General features: G+C 37.1%; 1 protein-coding gene across 15 annotated transcripts in view; it reads right to left on the bottom strand.

Moving 5' to 3' along the window:
* Dys (Dystrophin) overlaps positions 1-23,759 on the bottom strand; it is a 419,847-nt gene that overhangs the window by 86,606 nt on the left and 309,482 nt on the right. For 14 of the 15 annotated variants that reach the window (XM_067355317.1, XM_067355318.1, XM_067355328.1 and 11 more), the window contains one exon: positions 8,960-9,132. In XM_067355317.1, the coding sequence (XP_067211418.1) occupies positions 8,960-9,132 (173 nt within the window). The remainder of the gene's footprint in view (positions 1-8,959; positions 9,133-23,759) is intronic. The other variant, XM_067355320.1, reaches the window with a different exon arrangement.

Raw genomic sequence — 23,759 nt, 5'->3', positions numbered from 1 at the left:
CACTTGTTCCGCGCTGTGGCACACACGCGAGGTTTAGAGTGGCTAAGTAAACGTTGGGTCGCATCTGGCGCAAAGAGGACGTAATGCGCAGCAATAAGGACATTCCCGCGAATATGTACCCAACCAAGCTCGTACATACGCTTTTTGCCGCTCTGTATAAGCGCTTTAACATAAAGACACGTTAACCCTTTCTACCCTCATAATACTGAATACATTTGTAATACTTAAACATTCTTAATTTAAACAAGAGACAATGAATAAAAAAAAATATTTTCGTATTTAGTGCATTACAACTGGTAAATTCATATGGCAACATATAACACAGCAAATATCTTTTCTAGGATTGACTATTTCCAGCATCGATTAAACTTTAATCGACGGTTAAAACAAAATTGTCAACAAAATTGCCAACATGAATAAAATGTTGTTATTAAAGAAGAAAAAAGTTTGAAATTTTTTCTCTTTCGGTGATAATATTTCATTTTTCACGTTAACAATTTTGTCGACAAGTTTTAACCGTCAGTTAAAGTCAATCGACGTTGAAAACAGTCTCTTTCTCACTGTAGATATAGCAATAAATAAAAATTATTTTTGCTTGATATCGATTTGCATTTTCACGTTCTGGTCACGAAGATATCGTTTCGAATTTTATGGAAATATATAACAACTGAGATTATTATTATTACTAGTGGAAAATAAAATAAAAAAGATTTAAAGAGATCCAAAGACACTCTTGTGTATCTAGTGATAAACGGATTCTCCAAACGATCATTTAATAGTCTCCTCGGATAAACTGACCCCCCCGAGTTGTTTGCATAGCAGTGTCGAATGAAGCTCGTGTTGTGTTTACCGTATGCGGAACCAGTTGCACAGACGCCGCCGGTGCTACGGCGCCTTCCAGAGATTAGTATTAAGCTGTACCTTATCATACTTTAAGCTCGCACTATTATTTTGCGCCGCAATACACCATTGGAAACACGTTCTAGCGGGCCGACCAGGATTAGTAATAAGTTACGGCCGGAAGGAAGTTTCAGATGATGCGACATTGTGGTGCTTGTCGTTGCTGCCGTCACGGACGCAGTATTGCGTTCGCAAACGCTTTTGTGTCACGCCGGAAACGCCACAACGCTCCCTGAGCCACGTTTCCACGTGCGGATTCGAAAATAACAAGATTCCCAGGATCTGTAGTGTCGGTTGGGCAACAAACGAGCGTTTGTCACTTACGTATTCTTGCATAGCCATTGATTTCTCTAAGCGTTCCGTTTTCTACGCGTACGTAAATCGTAACAGAATTTTTCAGCGCCATCGCCGTTCTCTGATCGACGCCGTTTTTAGTTATTATCGCCAGCAACTTTCCATCTTTATGTATGATTCACCTCACCATCTGCGTTCTCGCGTTCTGGTCACGAAGGCATTGCTTCGAGTTTTGTGGAGAATCGGCGAACCGGCTCACAATTCTCTCCAACCCCTCGCATTCGTCCACTCCTTCGCGCCCGTTGAACGAACGCTCCAACAAATTTCCTGCTACGATCGTTCGTTTCGGTACCAAGCGTCTCTACGTCTTCCCGCCGACCGCACATGCGACGTCACGTAAAAATAACCTTCGATTTGCTGCAATCGAGAGAGAAGAAAAAGGCCCGAGCGATCGAGGCCGAGCGAACTGTACGTGACAGACTCAAACGTGTTTCGTTTGGAGCCGGCGAACGAGCGCCGATGCGCACCGGAGCAAGCTGATAAGACTCAACGGCGATTCATCACGACTCCACGATTATCTGGCTGTCAGTTCCGATTCGGCGATGGATCAAACGTCGTGCTCTGTCGGAGCCGCTGTCGGTGTCGCGGCGAATGTTTTTGCTGCTGCGACTTGTCTGTTCCGCCTGTGAGATACGGGACGGCTCGGATATATACCTGTCGCGAGAATCTAGCTTGAAATTATTATCCTGAGATAAAGCTCCGTCAATCACACTTATATAACAACGTCGCTAATCAAATCGGAAATTATTTCAATCTACATATTGCATATGTGAAGTGAAGATTATCGATTTTCCGACATCAATCTTTTCATGGCACGTACGTTTGTTTTATTCTTAAAAATCTGCATATGCTTTTTCTTATCCTCGTTACTGTATAAATGTAATGTATATTAATGTATATAATCAGATATCATCTTTTTAATATTGTATCTAATTTATTATAAAACTAATGAGTAAAATTAATTTGTTTGTTTTAATAAATTAAAGGATTGTTGTTTCTCTTGGAAAAATTTTCTGCAAAAAAGTCTAAAATTAAAAAAAAACAAAATAAAAAGTCTAAAAGCTTATTTTTTAGTTTAACAAAAAGTAAACAGCTGTATTAAATTTATTATAACCACATACGTTCTAGATATGTCATGACTCAGAATATGTCGCTTGACATTGATAAATTAACAAAACTCGAAAAAAAAAGTTTGTAAAATAGCAACGCATGAATTTTTTATACGCATATTTTAATATATATTTTTTTTAAATGCCCTTGTTTTTCTTTGATTCCTTTTGCATTGTAACTGGTATTGTTATTTGTCGGCATGGAAATTCAACGTTGCTTAGACAGAAACGCAAATCATTACAATCGTACAGTCTTACACGGTAAAATATTCGACTAATGACTACGCTGCTGAGTTTCATGCTAACCACTTCGTGAAGTGGTGCTTCTCGCAGCGGCTAGAAGCCCGTTTGAAGCTCACTTCGATGGAGACTTCGGGCCATCCTCAAAGGCGATATCTTCGATCGTGCACAAGGGTACCGCATGTGCATCGCCACATTTTGCTTTCGGAGCACCGCGTCTGCTAGGCGCGTGAACGCACCGCTGCGCCGATCTAAATGCACCACTAACACATGCACGTGCTCGCAGCTCTAAGACATCTATAATTATTCCTCCCGATTCGTGTTTCCCCGTTAACAAGCGTCGCTTCGGCCGGCATCTTAGAGACTTCGCCAACGTCTTGCCTTCGCTATCGGACCTTGTGTGTGCGCGCAGCAATACACACTGGTACACCATTTGTACGTCTAGTTTTCGAAGACCGTGACGTCATTCGTCAACACAATAAACGTGGTGCTTTCACTCGACTTTCGGATTTTTCGCGTCGATACGTCGATGCTTCGGAGAGCAATGGAATATTAATTCATTCCGATCAAGCGCGGACGACACGTTTATGCCTCGCAGCCACCTGAATTCTCTTTTTTTATTTTACCGTGTTTTTTCATTGAACTGTTGAATTCTGCGTCAGCTGGTTAGTAAATAATTCGCAATTCTGTTGTTCGTCGAAAAATGCAAAAAAAAAAAAAAATAATTGGTAGTCACTATTTATTGTTGTAGTTATAAACAAGCTGAGTATGTTACTCAATATTGACACTTACGCAGACTTTGTTTAAATTGCATTTAAATTTTAGCACTATTAAATTTATGTTGTGTAAAAAAATTCTTCGTTTCGAAAAATGAATTTTTCTAAGCATAAATAAATCGACAAAAATTTACGACTGCATTGCATCACTAATCGCAGGTACAACTTCGCACGGCATAATTTTGGGTGAACGCAAAATCCATATCTGTGTAAACGTTTCGAGGTAACGTGCGCTCGCCATTTTTTTTTTGTTAGCCACGAACAATAGGTCATTCGGGATAAACTGCGCCAACAATTGTTACACAAGTTTACGCGACTCGAGCTGCAGCACGACGGGCGACGCGTAGTAGCGCATCGGTCATCGCCAACAAATACACGCGCACAGTTCGTAAACCTTTATTTGTCGTCCGGATGCCGGTGCGCACCGGGAAAGCGCCGCCGGATGTTGGACAAGTCCGAAAAGTCCGCGTATCCGACCGCCGGATGCTGTCGCCGTCGCTGGCCGTGTGCGTGCTGAGGTAACTAATTGCTCCTCTTGATATTGATTTTACGGCCGCGGCCGATATCTTGCGAAAACAAAAAATATTCGTGCGGTTGTAACAGCGGCAAAAAGTCCGTCGACCGGACAGATTTTTCTCGTCATTAATTTATGTCGGGCGTGGCGAGACGGCTGCATCGATCACAAAGTTCGCTTAACATCCATTTTGACGAGTCATTGTGATGTTCATTTCCAGCTAAACACGATACACTTTTGCAAAGAGCATACTCCTGTTATGCGTGCAGCACGAAAAAGCTATAGATTTCACGAGTTTGATATAGAGAATCAACAAGAATTATGTAGAAAAAATGTCTTTTAAATTTTACAAATTGATTGTTAATTAATTAATCAATTTACGTTTCTAAACTTTTAAACTGACTCTTAAATAGAGTTTATTGAAAATAAATTGAGAGTTTTTAGCGTTGAATATCGTGAGTAAATAATCTATCACAAGAATATATTACAATTACTATACGTGACATATTGCGACACTACGGTTTTGATATTTAAGCTAATTACACCCCGTTGTGACAATTTCTTCACGGTGAATTTTTCAGTTCGCAATGAAATAACTCTACTATCACGCATATCCGCCGTGGAGTTTGGTTAATCCGAAAAATTTTCCCACAAATAGCACATTGACCGTGTTCGTCGACGACCTCGTTGAACTCAGTGCCAAAAGCGATCGTCCGCCGAATTATCGGCTTCGGCATTTGCGGCTTGATTGCGGGGTAACCCCTAAAGTGCTGCCAGGACGATTTGGAAAGGACAGAGAAAGGTGAAGAGAAAGAGAGAAAGCAGAGTAAGAGAGATAGATACAGATACGGTCGGTAGATACAGATTGACGGAGAGAGAACGAAGGCGGATGGAGAGTTGGTAGCTACTGATAAATATAGTCGGCGAGCGCGAACTCCCATCCTTCTATACGTGACGCTCTCGTTGTTCGCATCCTGCACGAATATCTCTTCGGTAATCAAGCTTCTGGCCGCAGTTCGGACTAATTAATGGAGACTGATTGCACGGCCTTTTATCGGGATTGACCTCAATGCTGACTTCGTGCTGTCGCCGTACTATTTTCTTCACTGACTGATACTTCGAGCTGATTAGATTAAAATAAATCTTCGCAAAAAATGGCCCTTAATGATGATCGCTTATAAGAATTTTTCACAATTTCCGCAGTCATTAAAAACGAGCATCGATAATTACATCATCGACAATTATTAAGCATTCTTTTTGCCAACAATTATTTTTCATTAATATTTCAGCGATATAAGCATCTTGATGTTTGCAGTAATTATCTTATTGACATTATTTTCAATATTCTTTTTTCGCCAACATTGACTGAATTGGAGAATCTTCGCAAAAAAATCCTACGATTAATATTTAAGCAAGATAAGTACCTTGACATTTAGATATATACAAAAAGGTTAATATAAAACAAAGCTGAGTAATATTTTTTTCAACGAGATAAATGATATATTTATACAAAAAAAAAGTAAATGGTAGCTCCGAATCATCTTATATCATCAAGCTAGTACCTAGAACAATGTACAAAACTCGATCAAGCTCCAACGATCTAGAACGCGGGCTACATCAATTTCGATCCAGGTCAAATCTCGTGTTAATAAGACCAAGCAAAATAAAGATATCTTCTTGAAGAAATTCCGCTTTTATATGTATCTGTTCCTTTGTTTATACTACGAGATAAAGCTGAGAGCTGCAAGATCTAACGTATAAAAAGTAAGCAGTCTCATTTATGAGATATATCTGAGGCTTTTCGTTACTGTAATTTTATGAGATTCGTGATATCGTGGAAAAACCGCGATGTTTCCCTTTACGTTACATAATCCAAACGAAATCTTCCCTCTAAAAAAATGCAATATTTCTCTTAAAACCAAGATGCATTTCCTTTATCACAATCTTTATATTTTCTTAATCGCGTTTTCCTCTTCAAATAAATAGCACGTAGAAAATTTGATTGAAATAATAATAAAATTAAAAATTTTACAAATCGAAAATTAAGCAAAATTAAGATCATTATTGTTTCCTTCGTTAATCAGAAGTGTCAGATATATATTTCGATGTCGGTACTCCATCGTCGACACCACGTAGAATTTAATAACGAGTTTGTGATGGAGAAATCAAATTGGATAGATGAAATTCCGCATAAATGGCCAAAATTGTTCGCGAGTTGCGCGACGCTACTGACAAATCGATGGAACTTTCCACCGGCGTACATCATCAAACCACGGACTTTCTCCCCGGAAATATCCAGATACCCTTCAACAACGCGCAGTTGCATAGTTGTCCCAGCAAAGTTTACGGCGGATCTCGGAGTCGATGTTCGGGCCCAGAATTAACACACCGCTATAAAGTTTCCGCGGGGAATCCGATTACGATCTACTACGGTAAAGTCCTCGCAAATGGATTCACCGTGGAAGTTTCCAAAAACGTTAATCGATCGATAGGTCACACGGCTGAGATTTTGGACGGCTTTGCACGAATTGACCCATTTATGCCTTCCGGAGTAAAGTCCAAATCACCTAATCAGTGGCACGATAATAATTAACGATAGAACGATTCTGTACTATAAATACGCTCGTCTGAGTATATAATGTATAACGAAAATAATGTGTAACATGAATATTAAATACCAAATTTAATAATAATGTTAAAATGAACAAGAGCACGACGTGCAATGTATTGGACATGTTCGAAATTAACTACATATAATTAACTGAATAACGGAAAATGTTTGTAACTATAGCATTGAAATATTCAGAATATAAATGGAATAAATGCAATAATTCTTATAATAATAATTCTTATAATAAATCCGTATCAATATCAAGATATTTATGTTTACTGCATTTAATAAAAACAATTCTTTTCATATATAAAAATATATTTTCATATATAAATTAAAAGCAAATAAATCAGAAAGATTCGTGAAAAGATAAACTAAATAAAATTTCGAATATAACTTTGTACAAAATTCGTGCAAGTTTTTCCGATCCTTCTTAGATTGCAATTTTATCAGAGCGTATCTGTATAGGATTTGTCTGTCAGGTATATAGATACGTTTCAAAGTTTCAAATCCATGTAGATATAAGTATTTTCTTTCGCGAAAGTTTTTCCTTCCTTCAAGGGAAATAAGAATTTTCGTCATTGTAACGTTTCTATAGATAAATTTTGGAGGAATTTCAGCGTAAGCTTTTCATCGAAATCGACAAAGGAGCTTACGCTAGACATTTTCCCCCTTTTAATGCTCAACAATGTCTCGTTCGGACGACATAAAATGAGCAAAATAAAAATAACACATGTTAAGGTGTAGCTTCGCTATCACATCAATGCGCTGTGGATGTGGTTTCTGTGAAAGTTCGGTGTACTTTCTAACAGTCCACGGTTGCATAGTCGAACAGTCGAAGAGAAGTTTACGCTACGTTTGAGGCTAAATTGGATCACGAATTCTCGAAGTTTTCACCGGAAAATCCTGTGAGGATTTCCCTTGAACCGACAGCGCAAACCGTACGAACTCGCGAACAAAAACGGGGTTTAGATTCTGCAGTATGTGGTTCTTGATTACTGAAAATTTCAGTAATCTTATCTCTAGAGATAAGAAGGTCTAAATATTAACAGTAATATTTCACGATACACCAAGCTTCAATTTATGTCTATTTCGCATTTTATAATTGATGACACAATTCAACTCGCGATGCTACTCCAAAGCGTGAAAAGAGCTTTCAATTTGTGCAATTTATCTTCCCATATCAATTATTTCCGACGTTATGCATACGTGGCTTGCTATAATACGAATTAACTTTCACGTGTTCATCTTTTGCCACAAATATCTAGTTGCTTTAAACAAATAAACATATCAGTTTGTAATAACGAAATTCCCATCCACGTCGAAACTCGCGTACCCTCCTTTCTAATGTGCGATTATTTCTATTTTCTGGGTGTAGTGGACATTATTACAACACATAACTGCAACGCTTGCAAAGCAGAAGTGTGCTGAGAATGCGGAAGCTCATAGTTAACCCACTATTCACCCCGTAGCTCTGGCTAGCTCACCTTGTACAGAAGAATCTCCGAAATTGTTCGCATGTCAAAAGCTAAAACTCTCTAGTGTTATAGCTGCTGCGGTTTGCTGTGCCGCAAATTTAATACAACGCGTATATATATATATATATATATATGTACATGTATATGTATTTCTTCTCTCTTTTTTTAAATTATTGAAGTATGACTGTAAGCGTGCGCGCATCACAAATTTTTGCGCTTTCACGCTGAAAGCATTGTACGCTTCGAAGTTATTCTTCCGCCGAAAAAGCGAGCCCGTTCCTCTGGGTTGGCCTTTTTCAACGGGTTGATTTACGACGCCATTTCGTATGCGAAAACTGTCTTTTGCGATAGTACGAGTGAGAATAACTCTGTTATGAAAATCACAGTGCGGCTTACATATTCACTCTCTCAGCATTTCATGACACTTTATCCTACTATGCAATTTTAAATTTTATATTTATATCTTGTTTATGCTTATAATATATGTACTTGTTTAAATGTGTGAAATCTAGAAAACTCGTATATCATCTCCGATATATCTTAATTTTATTGAATTAATGATAGTAAATAATGTCTTTACTCGTATTTAAAAACCGCTATTTTTACCTAATTTTTTCTACTTTTAAATAATCGAGAATGACAATCTTCAAACAATACCAAATAGAAATCTATCATAAATATACAAAGTTAAATTAAAAAATAAAAAATTCCGTTATTGAATTTCAAAGTTTTCAATAGCCGTGAAATTAAAAGCATCTTACAATTATCACAACTTGTTTTATAAAGTACACATTTTGTCTTTTTTCTTCTTCTAAAAATATTATTAAATGAAGTATGTAATTATATCGCATTTCTCTAACAGTGAAAAGTTTTCGTTTTGCAACAGTCTCCATTCTCATAAATATTAAAAAGCACAGCGATGACAATTCAAACGTTAACGACATTAACAATCGGAAAATACAAATTGTCACACTTACCTGATTGCCATGCTTTTTGCCTTCAAATGATGCCATCTTTGGTTCATTTCATCCAATCGACGTTGTAGCATAACAGCATCATCTTGACTGGCCAGTGAGCTCAATAATTTTCGTCCGGTGCCGTTTAAAGATGCATAAACGTCTCGGTGCGTTTCAATTTCCGACTGGAGATCCTGCAACAAGCAGGAGAGTGTCTCCTTAGATCCTTAAGAACGAAATTGAAGAATTTTGTGTTAAAGGCGTTAATTATACACATCGAAACATACATAATAATGTTTTATAAAGTATATATTACAGCATTATCTTGTGTTATATGAATAATAAATACTTTTAATAAATTAATAAAAAATACATTCTTCTTCGATTAAAATATCTTCCATGTGAAATGGTCTAGAATGCTAAAATATACATTTTGTTCATTTGCCTTAGAATCTTATATCATTAACGTACATGTATATTATGATATGATGAGATATATCGATAACATGCCTTTTTTAAGAGAGGAATAGATTTGTGTTAAATTTTATCAGCATCTATAACGTAATTTTTATTAAAACCTTTTCAAGTGTATACGAGGTATTATTTACTAAAACTGAGTAAAATAATCTAGTGATCGTATTTCTAAAAATATTAGTCAAAAAAGTGCCAGAATTTTTTTTTATTTTAGGGAACTCGGTCCTTTTTATGGAAATAGGGGAGTATTCGCGGTAGAGAGAATACATTCGTGGTATTTCGTCATCGCGATGACGTGAATTGCAGTCTGCGCGTGGATAGAAATGATTTATATACGGGTTTCCATGTACAACGGTGGTATACGAGTATGTCGGCGCCGACATGCAATGCATGCGCCAATGAAAATAAATCGGCACCGATGCGAGTGAATTAAGAAATATTCGCTGGCGTCACGGCAGGAACAATAGAATTTGTTTTGTTCCTTTTAAAGTAGATATGCACACACACACACACACACACACACACACATGCTTCGTTATTACAAATCCAGCTTTACTTTATATTCCATATTTCTTATCAATGCAAAATTAGACAAAAGATTTCAATAGTGGAAGTTTTAAAGTAATCCTAATCCCCATCTTCATCGTCAAAAATCGTTAAAAATAAAATTTTTTAATGAATTTACTATTGCACATAATTATATATTTAATTTATTTTCGTAACTGTAATAAAATTTGTTCAAATATTTCAAAGTGTAATTAAAGCTTAAATAAAAATAGATTAATTTGTGGTATAAAATAATTATTATAAAATAATTAATAATTTATTTTATATTAATAAGGAATTCTCAATTTCAATAAATTTCAATAAATATATACTTAAGGATATTATAATATGATAAAAATAAGAATATAAATATTATTGAAAATGTATCTGACATATTCATTTTATCTTTTCTCTCTCTCTCTCTCTCTCTCTCTCTCTCTCTCTCTCTCTCTCTCTCGATGTCAGAGAACAATCAAAAATAAAAAAAAATGAAAAAAAAAACTGTTCTCTGAAAAAGGAACATGAAATAGCAACGCCACTGCAAAGTCCGTGAAATATCTCTCGTTTCCGTTCGTGCCACGCCGTTGTCTTAATCTGAAACCGTCTGCCTGTCAACGACGGTCGTACTCCCTTTTCAAATCTCCAGTCCTCCTCCTCCCTTTTTGCCCAACCCTCTTCAATTTTTGACACGCACGAATTGAAGGCTGCAATCTCGAGAACGATTCCAACCCGGACCCGATTCCCATCTGGGTCTACGATCGACGGGTCAAAGCGCGATATTTTTCAGCTGCAGTTTTCGCGCGAATTGACGCTGGTGACACCCGGTGTGCATCGCGGAGACACGCGTAATGAAAAAAGAAGGAAGGGAGCAGAAGAGGACGAGGGGAGCGAGTAAAAAAAAAAGGGGAGTAAATATATCGACGCGGATAGCGCTGCGCCGGGATACCCGTTCCGGAAAATTGGGCGCATCGATCAAACCGACTCCTACCCAGTGACGGACGGACTGTACGAGTTCGTCGAGCGCTCGAATTGGTAACGTTTAATTGGCGCTCTTGGTGGCAGCTTGCGCGGGAGCTAATTTCATTTAAGCCATGACGGGCGCGTGGAGCTGACCCTGCATCTCGGTCCTCGAAATCCGCGTATGAATCACAATGTCGGGCTCGCTAAACAATGATGGCTGGCAGTAAATATTATGACGCCGGGAAATATTTTTCTAGTCATATCGTACACGTAGCTCGGTCGCTACTGAACAATATGGATAAGAATGAAGGCATATATAAGCGAAATATAAATTTACTAGACTATATAAATCTTAATACACGCGTATATGCGTATATGCGGTTACATGAGTGTCTACTGTTAGATATTATGACAGTAATTTATTATTTCTACACGTGTTGGCCATAAAAAAAGACACAATAGTGCCAATTTAGAATATATGTCTTCGATTAGAATTTTTATAACAAATTTTCATACTTTAACATTGATATGAATCGCGCGAATCAACAAAGAAAAATAATTATACAGAAAATTTCATCAATATATATTGCAATGCAATTTTATTAAGAGAAAATTCGCTTAAACAATGAGATTCTTATTCTATTCTTAAAAGCAAATAAGATTCGTTCCATTATACTTGTCAGCTAACGATTTTAGGAAATTGTATCTATATTGTTACGATGTCTCGAGAAGGGATCTACGATGTCGATTAGATTTTTCACACTAATGGAGCTTTCTTAAGACGCCATCGTGGCGGGCTAAGTATTAAAATGTTCAGGATACTCCACGGGGAGATGACTCGGAAAAAAGTGCAAAGTACAAAACGTTTTTGCATTACCCGTTGCAGCTCCGAAGTTCTTATCGCGGTTCACCATGCAATTACGCAAATGCGCCTTACCGGCGACGCCGATGTGCACGGTAGCCGGCACATATAGCGTATACAGGGTGTACCGAAAGGCTTATACTCTTAGGGATTTGCTGACAAATTTTCATTAATTATTTTCATTAAAAATAATTACTAATAATAATTCTAGTTTGTAAAATTTTCCAAAGTTCTATTGTTAAATAGTAATTAAAAAGGTCTTATAAAATTGTGGAAAAATTAATTTCAAATTTGTCACGGAATCTATGATTAAATAAAAATATATCAGCGTTATGTTCAACATTTAAACATTTTTTTAACTTTTTTTCATAGATAAAAAGTATATTTACATTCAGAGATAATTACAGTTGGATAATTCTATAATTAAATAAAAAAACTAAGGAATAAAAACTATAATTTAGAAGCATTCTATATATCTGCATTATCAAAATAGAAAGACGCTCCAGTTGAATTGATTTCTACGAACAATTTTAACTCACGTGTCGCATATTTTGTCATTTTGCAATTTACAATACGATATATACGTTCGATAATGGAATCAACCAGCAACGTCACCAACGAACACGCGACCAACGCGACGACAGCAGGATTTCGCTTTTCGCTTTATCGACAATTTAATTAAATCGCTCGTTCCCGTTCGATCTTTGCACGTCATTCATTTAATGTCGATCGGCAATTATCTTAATTTTGCGATCGACTGATGCTCGTTTAAAATAAAAGTGGACGTGACGTCCGCTTTTGCAAGAAGTAATACGAGGAATACTAATTAACCAGCGATAGTATAATCTTCTTAACGGACGGTATAATATACGACTTATCTTTTAATTAGCAAATGATATATTTTTACTATTAACTATGCGCTGAATAAAATCCAAGAGAGGATATTCACTTTATTTAATATTTGCGCTATGCTTCTTGATATTGCAGTCACGATGAAATATAAATTAGAAAACCAAGTGCTATAATTTTTGCGTAAAAAACCATTTGCGAACGTTTAACCAAGTAATAACGCGAACATAATTATTTAAATTTACACTTAATATTCTTGATCACGCAAGTGTGGTGATTAAATCAATTCCAGAGGCTGTCACGGAATCTAAATTTGATTGGAGCAGCGAAACTAAACAGATAATTCTAATTCGATCCTCAACAGAGATAAATGTAATACGGCCCTAATCAAATCAAAGATAGTTTACTGTTAGGAGAAGAAAATTGTTAAATAACGAAATTTCAATAGTTAATAATTCTGTAATAATTGAATAAATAAATCGAAATATATAATTTAGCAATCAAATCTTTGTCCAAACATGTCAGAATAGAAGAATTAGTGTTTCCTATTCTCAATAAAATTTTATTATTAATTTCGCTCACGTATTTAAAAATTTACGACGAATAATATTGATAATATCAATTATTTTGATATATTGATGCATCATATTATTGTAGATAATATCTGATATTCGTATTATCTAATATTACACATTATTCTCGATATTAGTAATTGAAAATGACATTTGTAAGTATTACATTTATCGTGATAATTTTCTACTTCCATAAACGAGTTTGCACAGTGCGGCAAAATTGTAAAATTTATTTATAAATCGTATATTGTAGTTTTTCTGTCACTGTAATCGTCTGCGCGATATTTAGAAACGTTTATTTCGGAAAATGACTGGCTCAAACTCAGTTTAACGTTTAAGCGCAATATCGATTGCGAGGGATGAGATCGGTTTCCCGGTTTTCTTTACAGCGAGAAAATCAACACAGCGCGCGAACGGTCCCGTGAATAATATCGGTTTAAAACTTTTGATCTGTCACTGCAGCTATATTGAATTACCACGCCAGTAGCCAGGAAAATTATACGATTCTTTTTCTCTGTAAATCAAAATAAACGAGTTTTTTCGCATAGCACTGTCCGCGTTTTGATAAAATAGTTCTGTGAGATATATGGAAAATTCTATATTTTGGCTTCTTCCTCATTAATCGATGATTCACAATTATTGAACCTGCATCTATTTCGCATTTTAATCAAAAATATATCTTAAAATAGATCCGCGCAATCGTTGATTAAAATGTCATCCCGACATTTCGTCGATCAAGTGATTAGGCAGTGGCTAAGCTCCGGGGATCTGTCACCAAACTCGGAACTAATTCGTAATTCTTATCTACTCGAGCAGTTATCGGATCATATCGACCGTGAATAAGGAAAGCTCCGGTCACGGGATGGATCGCAGGAGTGCGAGAGAGATGCGCCCGGCGAAGGGCACATACCGCTCAGGAATCGGAAGGACGAGCATAATTCAAGAGGTTTCGGCTGCCGCACCGCTCAGAATTCCACGTGACGTATTTAATGGGGAATCGGTGGCGCAGCGGCGGGAGCCTTAATCAATGTCCTGGTACTTATGCAGAAGGTGACGCGTGCGCGCCGCCAATGGGGACTTCTAATGAAGAATTGCCAATTAGTTTCAAAACGTCGAGATTTCGTGAGCAACATTGGCTCGCTCAACAAATGGCCGTACCGTTTATTTAGCGGGAGAAAGCGCGGCGATTTATCCGTATTAAGGGTATGACTGGACAAAAATCCCGTATAATGAGACCCGATCTTTTATCTTTTCCGCAGGACAAAGGAACTAAAAGAGAATCGGGCAAAATATCTTATTTGCTTCAGTATTTATCGCTATAATGATTTTCGATAAACTGTGACGGTTAATTTAAATTGCAGTTAAATTGGCCGTTAAATTTCAGACTAAAAAGAAACAGAAAATTAAACGAATTAAAATTTTAATTGAGAGGCAAACCCCGAGCAATTAAAATAGTTATTTTACCAATAATTAATAAGAATTCTATGTAAAGTGTATACATATATACTCTATGTATAAAAACATGTATATATTACATTTCCATATTTATTCTCACATCAATATGGTTCATCTCTTGCCCATAATTCATACGCAATAATTGGCTAAAATCTCCTTGCGATGGTAGTATTATATTAGTCTTTACCTGTTCAAAGAGATGCAGCTCCGCCAGTAATGTGTAGGATATGTAGATGTATCGTGCATCGCCGATTTTTCGGGCACGTACCCCCCGAGAGTGATAACCCTGTAGGGTGGCACGCCCCCCGGGCCAGGTGCCCCCCCTGGGAGCACCCGCACGATAATCCACCGTAATTATGTACCCAAAAGTCCCTTCATCACCCCACTGTCACTTTCCGATAATTCGTCTCTAGCGTATAACAATTCTCTTCTACCTGTTCACTTTCGATGCACCGGGCAACAAACATCTCGATGCACTTCGAGTCGATCCACCACTATTTTCGCTCATGTCGATTCGCACAGTTCGTAGAAGCATTTTTGTTTCCGACAGTATTATAGAGCTACCAAGTTCTTAAAGTTTCACTAAAATTGTTCTTATAATGTAGCATCAATGGAATTCACATAATATTATTTTATTTTCTTCATTATTTTCTCAACGTTGCAATAATAACTTGTAAAATTTCTATTCTAAAATAAACAATTGTCTTTTCTGATTTATTGAATGGCGGAGAATTTATAAAGACAATAAAACACACGAAGAAATCTGAAACGATGATATTGTCAAAATGAGAAAAAATAACATCTTTATATGTTATTAAACGAATACCTACCATTTATCTAAATAATTTAGCTATTAAAAAATTTAAAAAAAAATCTTAAATACTTTAATAGATGTAATAGTTATACAATAAGCAATGAAATGATATAATCCTAGTGCTTTACTTAATTAAATGTTAATGTTTCGTCATTTAAATTATTTAAATTTAATCGCTCTATTGGAACTTGAGCACTTGCCATAATACGCGGTACAACTTTTCTCTATATACGGTGTTATATATTATTCTATCATCAATGTTAGTTTCGAACTGGGTAAACTTTGACACCGCTGCGAGACATTTCCTTTGTGTTGCAACATGGGCACAAATTGAATCTAATGTGGTTACACGTGGAGCAATGAATTTATGCAAAACAGTTTAAATATCCGGCTAATACAATTCTATATAATTAATTCATGGTCAGAATCGCATTAGAAGCTCTATGTAGTTTAAGCTAATTTATAACTTAATAACTACGCTATTAATTCATTACTATCCGTGCAATGCGAATTAAACTATATATTTCGAAAACAAGATATGTTTGTACATCGCAATTAGAGAATTGTGTGCAAACTGACCAGATATCGCAACAAAACTATTAAAATTTCAATACGTTCAAAATAAAGTTTTAAAAGCTCAAATATTTTACTCAGTCTATTTATTATTTTAACTGATGTAATTTTACATAGTCAATAATTTGACAGCAATAAAATTACAAATATTTTAATAGAAGTTTACTCCCGCTTTATAAAATCGATTTTGCATGAATGTATGAAGTATAAATTCATACAATGTCTACAATTAATGGAATTTCTTCGCTGCAAAAGGAGTATGAACAGAAACAAGTACGCCTCGGCATTTACATAAACGTTACATATTCTATTTCCTTCCATCGTGGCGGATACACGCTACAGAAACGCCTCGACGGAAAGTTTTCGGGAAAGTTTCAAGAAGCTTCAATGAATTTTAAGAGAACACAGCTCCAAACCGACTTGCTCTAAAGTCTCTCGAAGCTGCCTCGACGGTCAGTTTTAGTTATATTTTTGTACACTTATCATTGTTCGATAAAAAGACAGCTAATAAACTTTTAACGTTAAGCTTCCAAATAAAAGCAATCGTACAGAAGTGGTTTAATTTATAAAACAAAGTAGTCAAAATACAAGCCATTATGAGCTGATAATTTAGTTGGTTGATTTAATTCAAACTTTTTGAAGAATTTCTATCAAGCTGCTAATTATTGGAAATATCGCTTCGATAGGAATTTCACAGAAATTTCGAAGTAAGGCCAAATATAAAAAAATGTTATATTATTAAATTTTATAAAAAAATTTTAATGTGAATATTTTACTTTTTGCAGCCTGTCTCGTTAATGCGTAAAATTCTCGATCTAATTTCGCAAAGTGTGACGATTTATACATTTTTGTAGAACGGACAAAAAATAAAATATAAAGTTACTCTAAGGAAAGCGAAAAAGACTGATGTTTAATCCGGGCCGCTTGTGGACAAAACTGTGACATTGTATCCTTAGATAGAAATGAAACAAGCATCTCAGGAAATAGAATATTTCCGACTCTTCGCGTGCGATATTTATAACGAGATGGAATAATATGCGCGCTGTGATGCGAGTCTTCTCGAAAGAAAGCTCATTTCATACCCTTAGAGGGATGCTACAAATGAGATGTGTGAGAACATACGCATATGTTCCGTGATGAGAGATTTTTATCTTTTCGCACTTTTATTCCACCGCCAATCTTTGCATCATTACTGTACTCTTATAACAGTTTGCAAAATTTACTTTTAGTACATATTAATATATAAATTATGTACAAGTTGGGTATGGAAATATTTAATAATTTTAAGTTAACGCGTAGTTACAGCAAAGTATATATAAAATATCTATTATCTTAAGCAAAGTTGATGAAAGTTTCGCGAATTGTTTTTTTGATGAGAAACTTCACAATTATTTTATTTTAATCAAAAGAAATGTTTCAGTTTTGTGCCTGTGAAACATTTGATACTGCACGATGCATTATCTAACAAGATTTATTAATGACGAAAGGACGAGAAATAAATAAATCTCGCATTTTTTAAATATCAACTTGGGGAAATTGTATAACAATATACCTCTTTTTAGGAAAAATTATTCTGAATGCTCGCAGTACACATAATGATCAGAAATATGTAGTTCGACCTCCATTTCGTTACTGAAGCAATGACGCGTGTTTAGGTCCCGACGTTCCGGGTAAAATGTGTCGCACATTTTATCGGATTAGAAAGCACGCCACCGAGCGCGATCGGACTCGAACGGCTGATCGAAATAAAATATACGGTGTGAGAGAAGAAGGCGGGATATGAATAATGCATGCGGCGAACAGCTTGTGGTAAGTAACGAGGCGGATTTGTAAAGCAGTTCCGCGTTCCGCGATCTAACCCCCGCGCGCGTCCTCGATGAACCGAGAGTAATTTACTCGCTTCGTTTAGGTCGCGACGAACAGAATTCCTGATATCCGGGTCACGATCGTGGAATTAAAATAAACGCGCTCGTGGAGAGCGAATCCGTCGTCCTCTTTCCTATTGACACTTTCGGTCCGACTCTACTTTCGTCGGGGAAAAAATTGTCCCCGGTTTCATTCCATCTCTCGAGGAACGCCGTTTCAAGTACACGCCGTTTAGAGCCTCTTCAATCGCTGTCGTGTTTATTGCTTTGGATTAAGCGCAGACAAGATCTCGGTATCAATAACGAAGCCACGACGAAAATTCCGTGGCTGTGCGCAATTTCGTGTAAATAAAACAAACCAGGAGAATTTAAGACATGTAACGAGTTTAAAAATGCGTTTTCAAGTATCATCATGTAGAAATAAAGGAAAAATAAATAACGGATTGATTGGCTCGTACAATTTATGATATAAAAGATTCGTTAATATTTCTTACAAGTTGTTCATATTATGTTTTGACAATTACCAAAAGAGATATTTCGCAAAATTATCTCTTTGCATAATAAGTTATCTTTTTTAAGAAAAAGTGAACTTAAAATTTAATAAATTTTTCAATATATTGGCGAACTATTCGAGATACTCGAGAATATTTTATCTAAAATATAAAATAAGTGTTTAGTTCGTAATATATAAGACTTTTCTCTTACCTTTTACTTTAAGAATTTCATTTTTTTTTTACTAAATCAATTGATTCATTAAAATAAGTAAACTAGCGACATTTCAGCAAACATTTCGCCATTATTAGTTATAATTACATATGTATTCCTGAAAACTTGAAAACCACTTGTGTAGAAAACATAATCCTCCTATCGGTTCAGGAGCGTAATTTGCGGCATGTTTTGCAAGCCTCGTCGGCAATAGTCTGACCGTACTTATTTCGCGAATCATCGACAGAGCAATTCCAAGGATTCTCGGTTAGCGCACAAGAGGGTTGCGGAAGGAAGAGAAAGGATAGTAATGCCGGTTATGGTGGTACACGGTTCGTAATGGTAGCAGCTACTAACTGCTGTTGGAGGCTGATAGAGAAACGTGTGACCACCACTGCTCCGTCGGTGGGCGGATGACGAGCGAGGAGATGGCAGGGGGTTAAGCGGCTTGCGGACGATTAGAGAGCGCCGCGGCAGCCATCGTCACGCTCTGGCTTCATCCCCGTCGCCGATCAAAACTCGGCTACCTCGTGGAACGGTTAAATGCAAAGTACTTTGCCGCTGCTCCCTTTTCCCGCCCACTCAGCTTTCTGCATACCTCACTTTTTTGCGTCCTTCGGGATATCGTTGAATGCTTTCGACGCGACGGCGAAACATTGCGCTAATGTGGACGTGCGATTATCGATCGCGGTGTTACTAAAGATGAGGCGCTTGTTTGTACAGATTATCAACCACATTTTCATTTTCAGATTTTATTTTCAATCTTGATGAATTTAAAGCTATTTCTATTAGCCATCTACTTCTATCTTCTGTAGAAGATCAGTATTTATTGTATTTCTTTATTTTATAGTATTAAAATAATTTATATAGTTATATATCAAAAATTTATATCAAACAGTTTTTGTACACTTTTGTATGTACACTATATTTACGAAGCATAAAACTAGAATGATAAGAGTAGAATCGAGTAATCTTTGCATTATAGACGCAGCTCTATTATATTTTCTCGTAATCGCGATTCTAAAATATCGCACGAAATCACGGCTGCCGGAGGTACGCTTCCATTTGCAGTAACGACCGATAAATATCAGCGAGTCTGCCGATCGATCGATTGTGTCAGAGCTGCGCTATGAACGACAAGTCGGGTTTCTTTATGAACATTGAGTTTCCACCCTTACAAAGGCTATCTCGTGAAACGTGTCGGTTTAAAATACGACCACATCGGATATGAAACTTCCTATTTATTAAAAGCAAACATTCTAAATTTTGTTGTCCACTGTTCTATTTAAAAACTGTAAAAGATAGATCGATCGTTCGGTAAAATACGTCAGAACAAATACAATAAATACTGACATGTATCCCCCGCGAAACAATGCTTAGTAACAAAGCTTAGAGTTTAATTTTACTACTTATACACGCTTTAAACTCTAGTTTACATCAAGTTATTATTACTAAAGTCAATATCAAAATAAACTATTAATTAAATTATTAAATTAATCGTTCTTTTAATATTTCGGAAAATTATTCCTATTTTGTGATACAGGAATAACAAACAGTATGTTATTAGCGAGAAGTGACAAGAATTCTTTCTGCAAGTGCGAAAGATAATATCTGTCGAGAAATCTCTTTTGCCATAAACGCCAAACGTGAACTTTGAGGAACACTTTTTTATACAATTTTTTATATGGAGAAAAAACTCATAAAAGTAGTTTTACGATTGACTCTCTCTCTCTCTCTCTCTCTTCCCCGTCCCTTTTCGCACTAGGATAAGAGTCATCAATCCAGTAACTGTAATCGCAAAAATCGCGTAAAAAAGTTCAAGTATCTCCATCATGTCGGGCAGTTCATTGGTACTCTCTACTACTGTAAACGCACGATAGCTTCACATGAATACAAAGATTAATTTGTTGACAGTTACGTGTTTTATCAAAAATGTAACATACTTGTAAAGCACAATTATACTGATATATTGAATATACTGGTGCACAGAGAGAGTACGCTTTAAAAGATATAAATTTATATATTCCAGAAGCAAAATCTCTACGTTCTACGAAGAGGGCTCGCATGATGTAACTCGGTGAAGCGAGTAAAAAATAAACTGACACTGCACGTTTCGAAATATCGCTTATGCTTGAAAAATTCACCACAGCCATGACGAATGATCGATTGCTTTCCGATACTCGCCGTATTATTCCGACATTAAGCGCGTGTATTATCAAATTATTCATACTGGTGTTCGCTATATATATTTCTCTGCAAGTGGCAAGTGAGAGGGAGCTATTAACAAACATTTACGCTTTACAGATCGCGGCACACGGAACCAGCGCGCATCATACAGCAGTGGCAGAATAATTTACTGGAAACTCGGAAATTTTTGAGTGGCTGTAAATGACGGACGAAATGCTCTTCGTATGCCCCACCGCTCGCAAGTGGCGGATTTTACTCGGCTCTTCCCGCTCTGCGGGATCTTTTTGCTTCTAAGGGTCCATTAGACTCCTCGACAGTCGATGTCTCTCATCGGCGGTATCTTAGTCTTTTTCTCCTCTCTTCGCCCCGCCCCTCTCTTCCACTCCCTCCCTTCCGCCCCTATTACGGCTTAGTGAGTCTCGCTTGGATTTCAACTTTTACGATCGGCGAACTGATTTTACGATTTCGTCAATTTCCCGAGCGTTTTGCTGCCACTGTTTCACGACAAATCCATAATAATAAAACTCATTTTTGAGACTCAAAAACGGCCAAGATAATTCAATATCTAACACTCTGCAAGATATCTCTGTTAGATATCGAATAAAATTCAATGAAACTTTTAAATCTATTAATTTCGACGTTTAAATCAAATCTTCTCGTCATGAGCTTACTGGCGATACTGTTCGAAATGGTGATAAAGCTCGGCTACTCAAATTTTACAATGATAAAATCTGCCGCCGATTGCATTACGAATGCATAATCGTGCGCTGTGAACGAGCTGCGAAAACAAAGCGCAGATTGATGTACGCATTGTTGAACTTGGAATTGGAACATCTGCATATACGAGGGTTAGGGCCGTCACGTTTTCGCTCTTCCGGATTACCAGCGAACCTGCGGATGCGTGCCGACGTATACGCGTCCCATTTTACAACCCTCTAACCTGCCGTATTCTGGACCGAGCTTTTAAACCGTCATGTATGGTAACTCGTCGAATTAATGCGTGAGAATATCGCGGAACTATCGACTATAACGACACGCAGTTGTCACGGTTAGGAAAGCATTGAGAAAATGACGAACAATTTCAACCAATTGCTTTCCCGCTGGTGTTCGTCGCGTTAATTTAACGACTTTATCACTTACGCGATGGGCAGCGAATAGCTACTGTTATTGTGAGAAATAAAGCGTTATTGCAAGCTATCGTGATGACATTTGATACACGTACAATTTCCAATCGTGCTTAATTCTGATACAATAGTTTTAATAATGGAAGATCCGTGAGGAATATTTGATTATTTTCATATTAATTCGTTAAAGAATTAATGAGATATTTTTAGTGACAAGAAAATTTAAATTAAGCAATATAAAATATGGTAATATATAATAAATTCTAATATATAATATATGATCGTATAATTGTAACAAAAACGTACCACTTCGAGTTGTAATTTTTTATGAGATCGTAAGCGTATCGCTGTTTCTTAATGAAAACATCGTCCTTCTGATATATCGAAGATGGTAATAAATTTCATTTGCCTGGAATGTCGCCTTTTCGTCTGTGCTTAACGAGAAGTAGAAGCACGTTATGGTGTTCGTTTTACAAGGGCGTCGTCGGGTGGGATTAAGCGCGGAATAGAGAAATGTCTCCGGCAGACCCTGCCCAAGAGAGAAGGAGAGAATCGAGTTTTGAGTCCTGACGATGATTAACGGGTGAATTCCCCGCGGCAGTGACGGCGCGTTGTTCTTGCTCCTCGTGAAATCGTCACGGTACGTCGACGTTAACGACGTCACGGGCATGCACGGCGGCGGGCGCATTCGATGAATTAACGCCCCATTGATGTTCCGCAGCAATGACCTAACTCGTATCAACTCGGTGGGCCTCTCTTATACGAGGCGAGGCTCCTATGGTACATCGCACGTGTAACGGTGCGCGGGAAGCACAGTATCGTCAAATGGCGAATGAATTTGGCCGAAGGCGCATTTGTGCGAACGGCGATACATCTGACGTATTAAGTTCGCTAATGGAATCGCATTATGGTACCAACAGCCTAAGGATATTTATCGGATTGTTACCTGAAATCGGATAATTTGGAAAGCACTATGGTCTTTGTGGAACGCACCTATAAAGCAAATGCCATCTACTAATCAATTATTGCACGTTGCATTAATTATTCACGCTATGCCGCGGCTGGATTTTCAGTGCATAAATTCTAAACCGTATTAAATTAATCAATAAAGATTTGCAAATGTTTTCGTAGAGAATTAGATTGATCTCGCAGAAATTAAATATCTGAGAAGAAAAGATTCTTGTGTTTTTTAACATTAAAATTAATTATAATTTTCGCAAATCACTTGTAAGTGCGATGCAGAGATATTTCATCCATTAGCGAGCTGTATATAATATATTGTATATAATTCCACGATTCTCCGTAATTCCAAGAACAATAATGCGACTCAGTTTCACCGCCGCAGCAATCATAATCCACGGGAGTTATATTCTGTTACAAGACTCCATTTCCCGAAGACAAATGGTTTCGTGGCCTCGAAGGGATCATACGGCGCGAAAAAGGGCGTTCACCCTACGCGCCCCGTTATTGAATCAACGACAGAAGAGTCAATGACACGTCTCTCGCCGCGAATCGGAAAACAAGTTCGTTAACTCATTCTCGTGATGAGTTCAATCATGAAAAACAGACTTTCTTCCTCCGCATAATTATTTAAGCGCAACGAGACGGAATATCGGCATGAATCCTCTCGGGGTACGCGCTCGCTCGTATTCGCGATGTCACAAAAGGAATTTTCACTGCCTGCCTCCCCCCTTCTCTCTCTCTCTTTCGCTCGAAACGCGTTGAATAGAACGCCCGTATTTACCTCCGATCCGCGTGGAAGCGATTCACCGCGCACGTTAATAGCTATCGAACTGTTTTTCAGGGGAACTTGTAAATAAATGAAAATCTGCGCT

The sequence above is a fragment of the Linepithema humile genome, chromosome 5 (assembly GCF_040581485.1).
Source record: "Linepithema humile isolate Giens D197 chromosome 5, Lhum_UNIL_v1.0, whole genome shotgun sequence".
Taxonomy (NCBI): Eukaryota; Metazoa; Arthropoda; class Insecta; order Hymenoptera; family Formicidae; genus Linepithema; species Linepithema humile.
The sequence above is the reverse complement of the archived record's forward strand: the minus strand, read 5'-3'. Positions and strand labels throughout refer to the sequence as shown.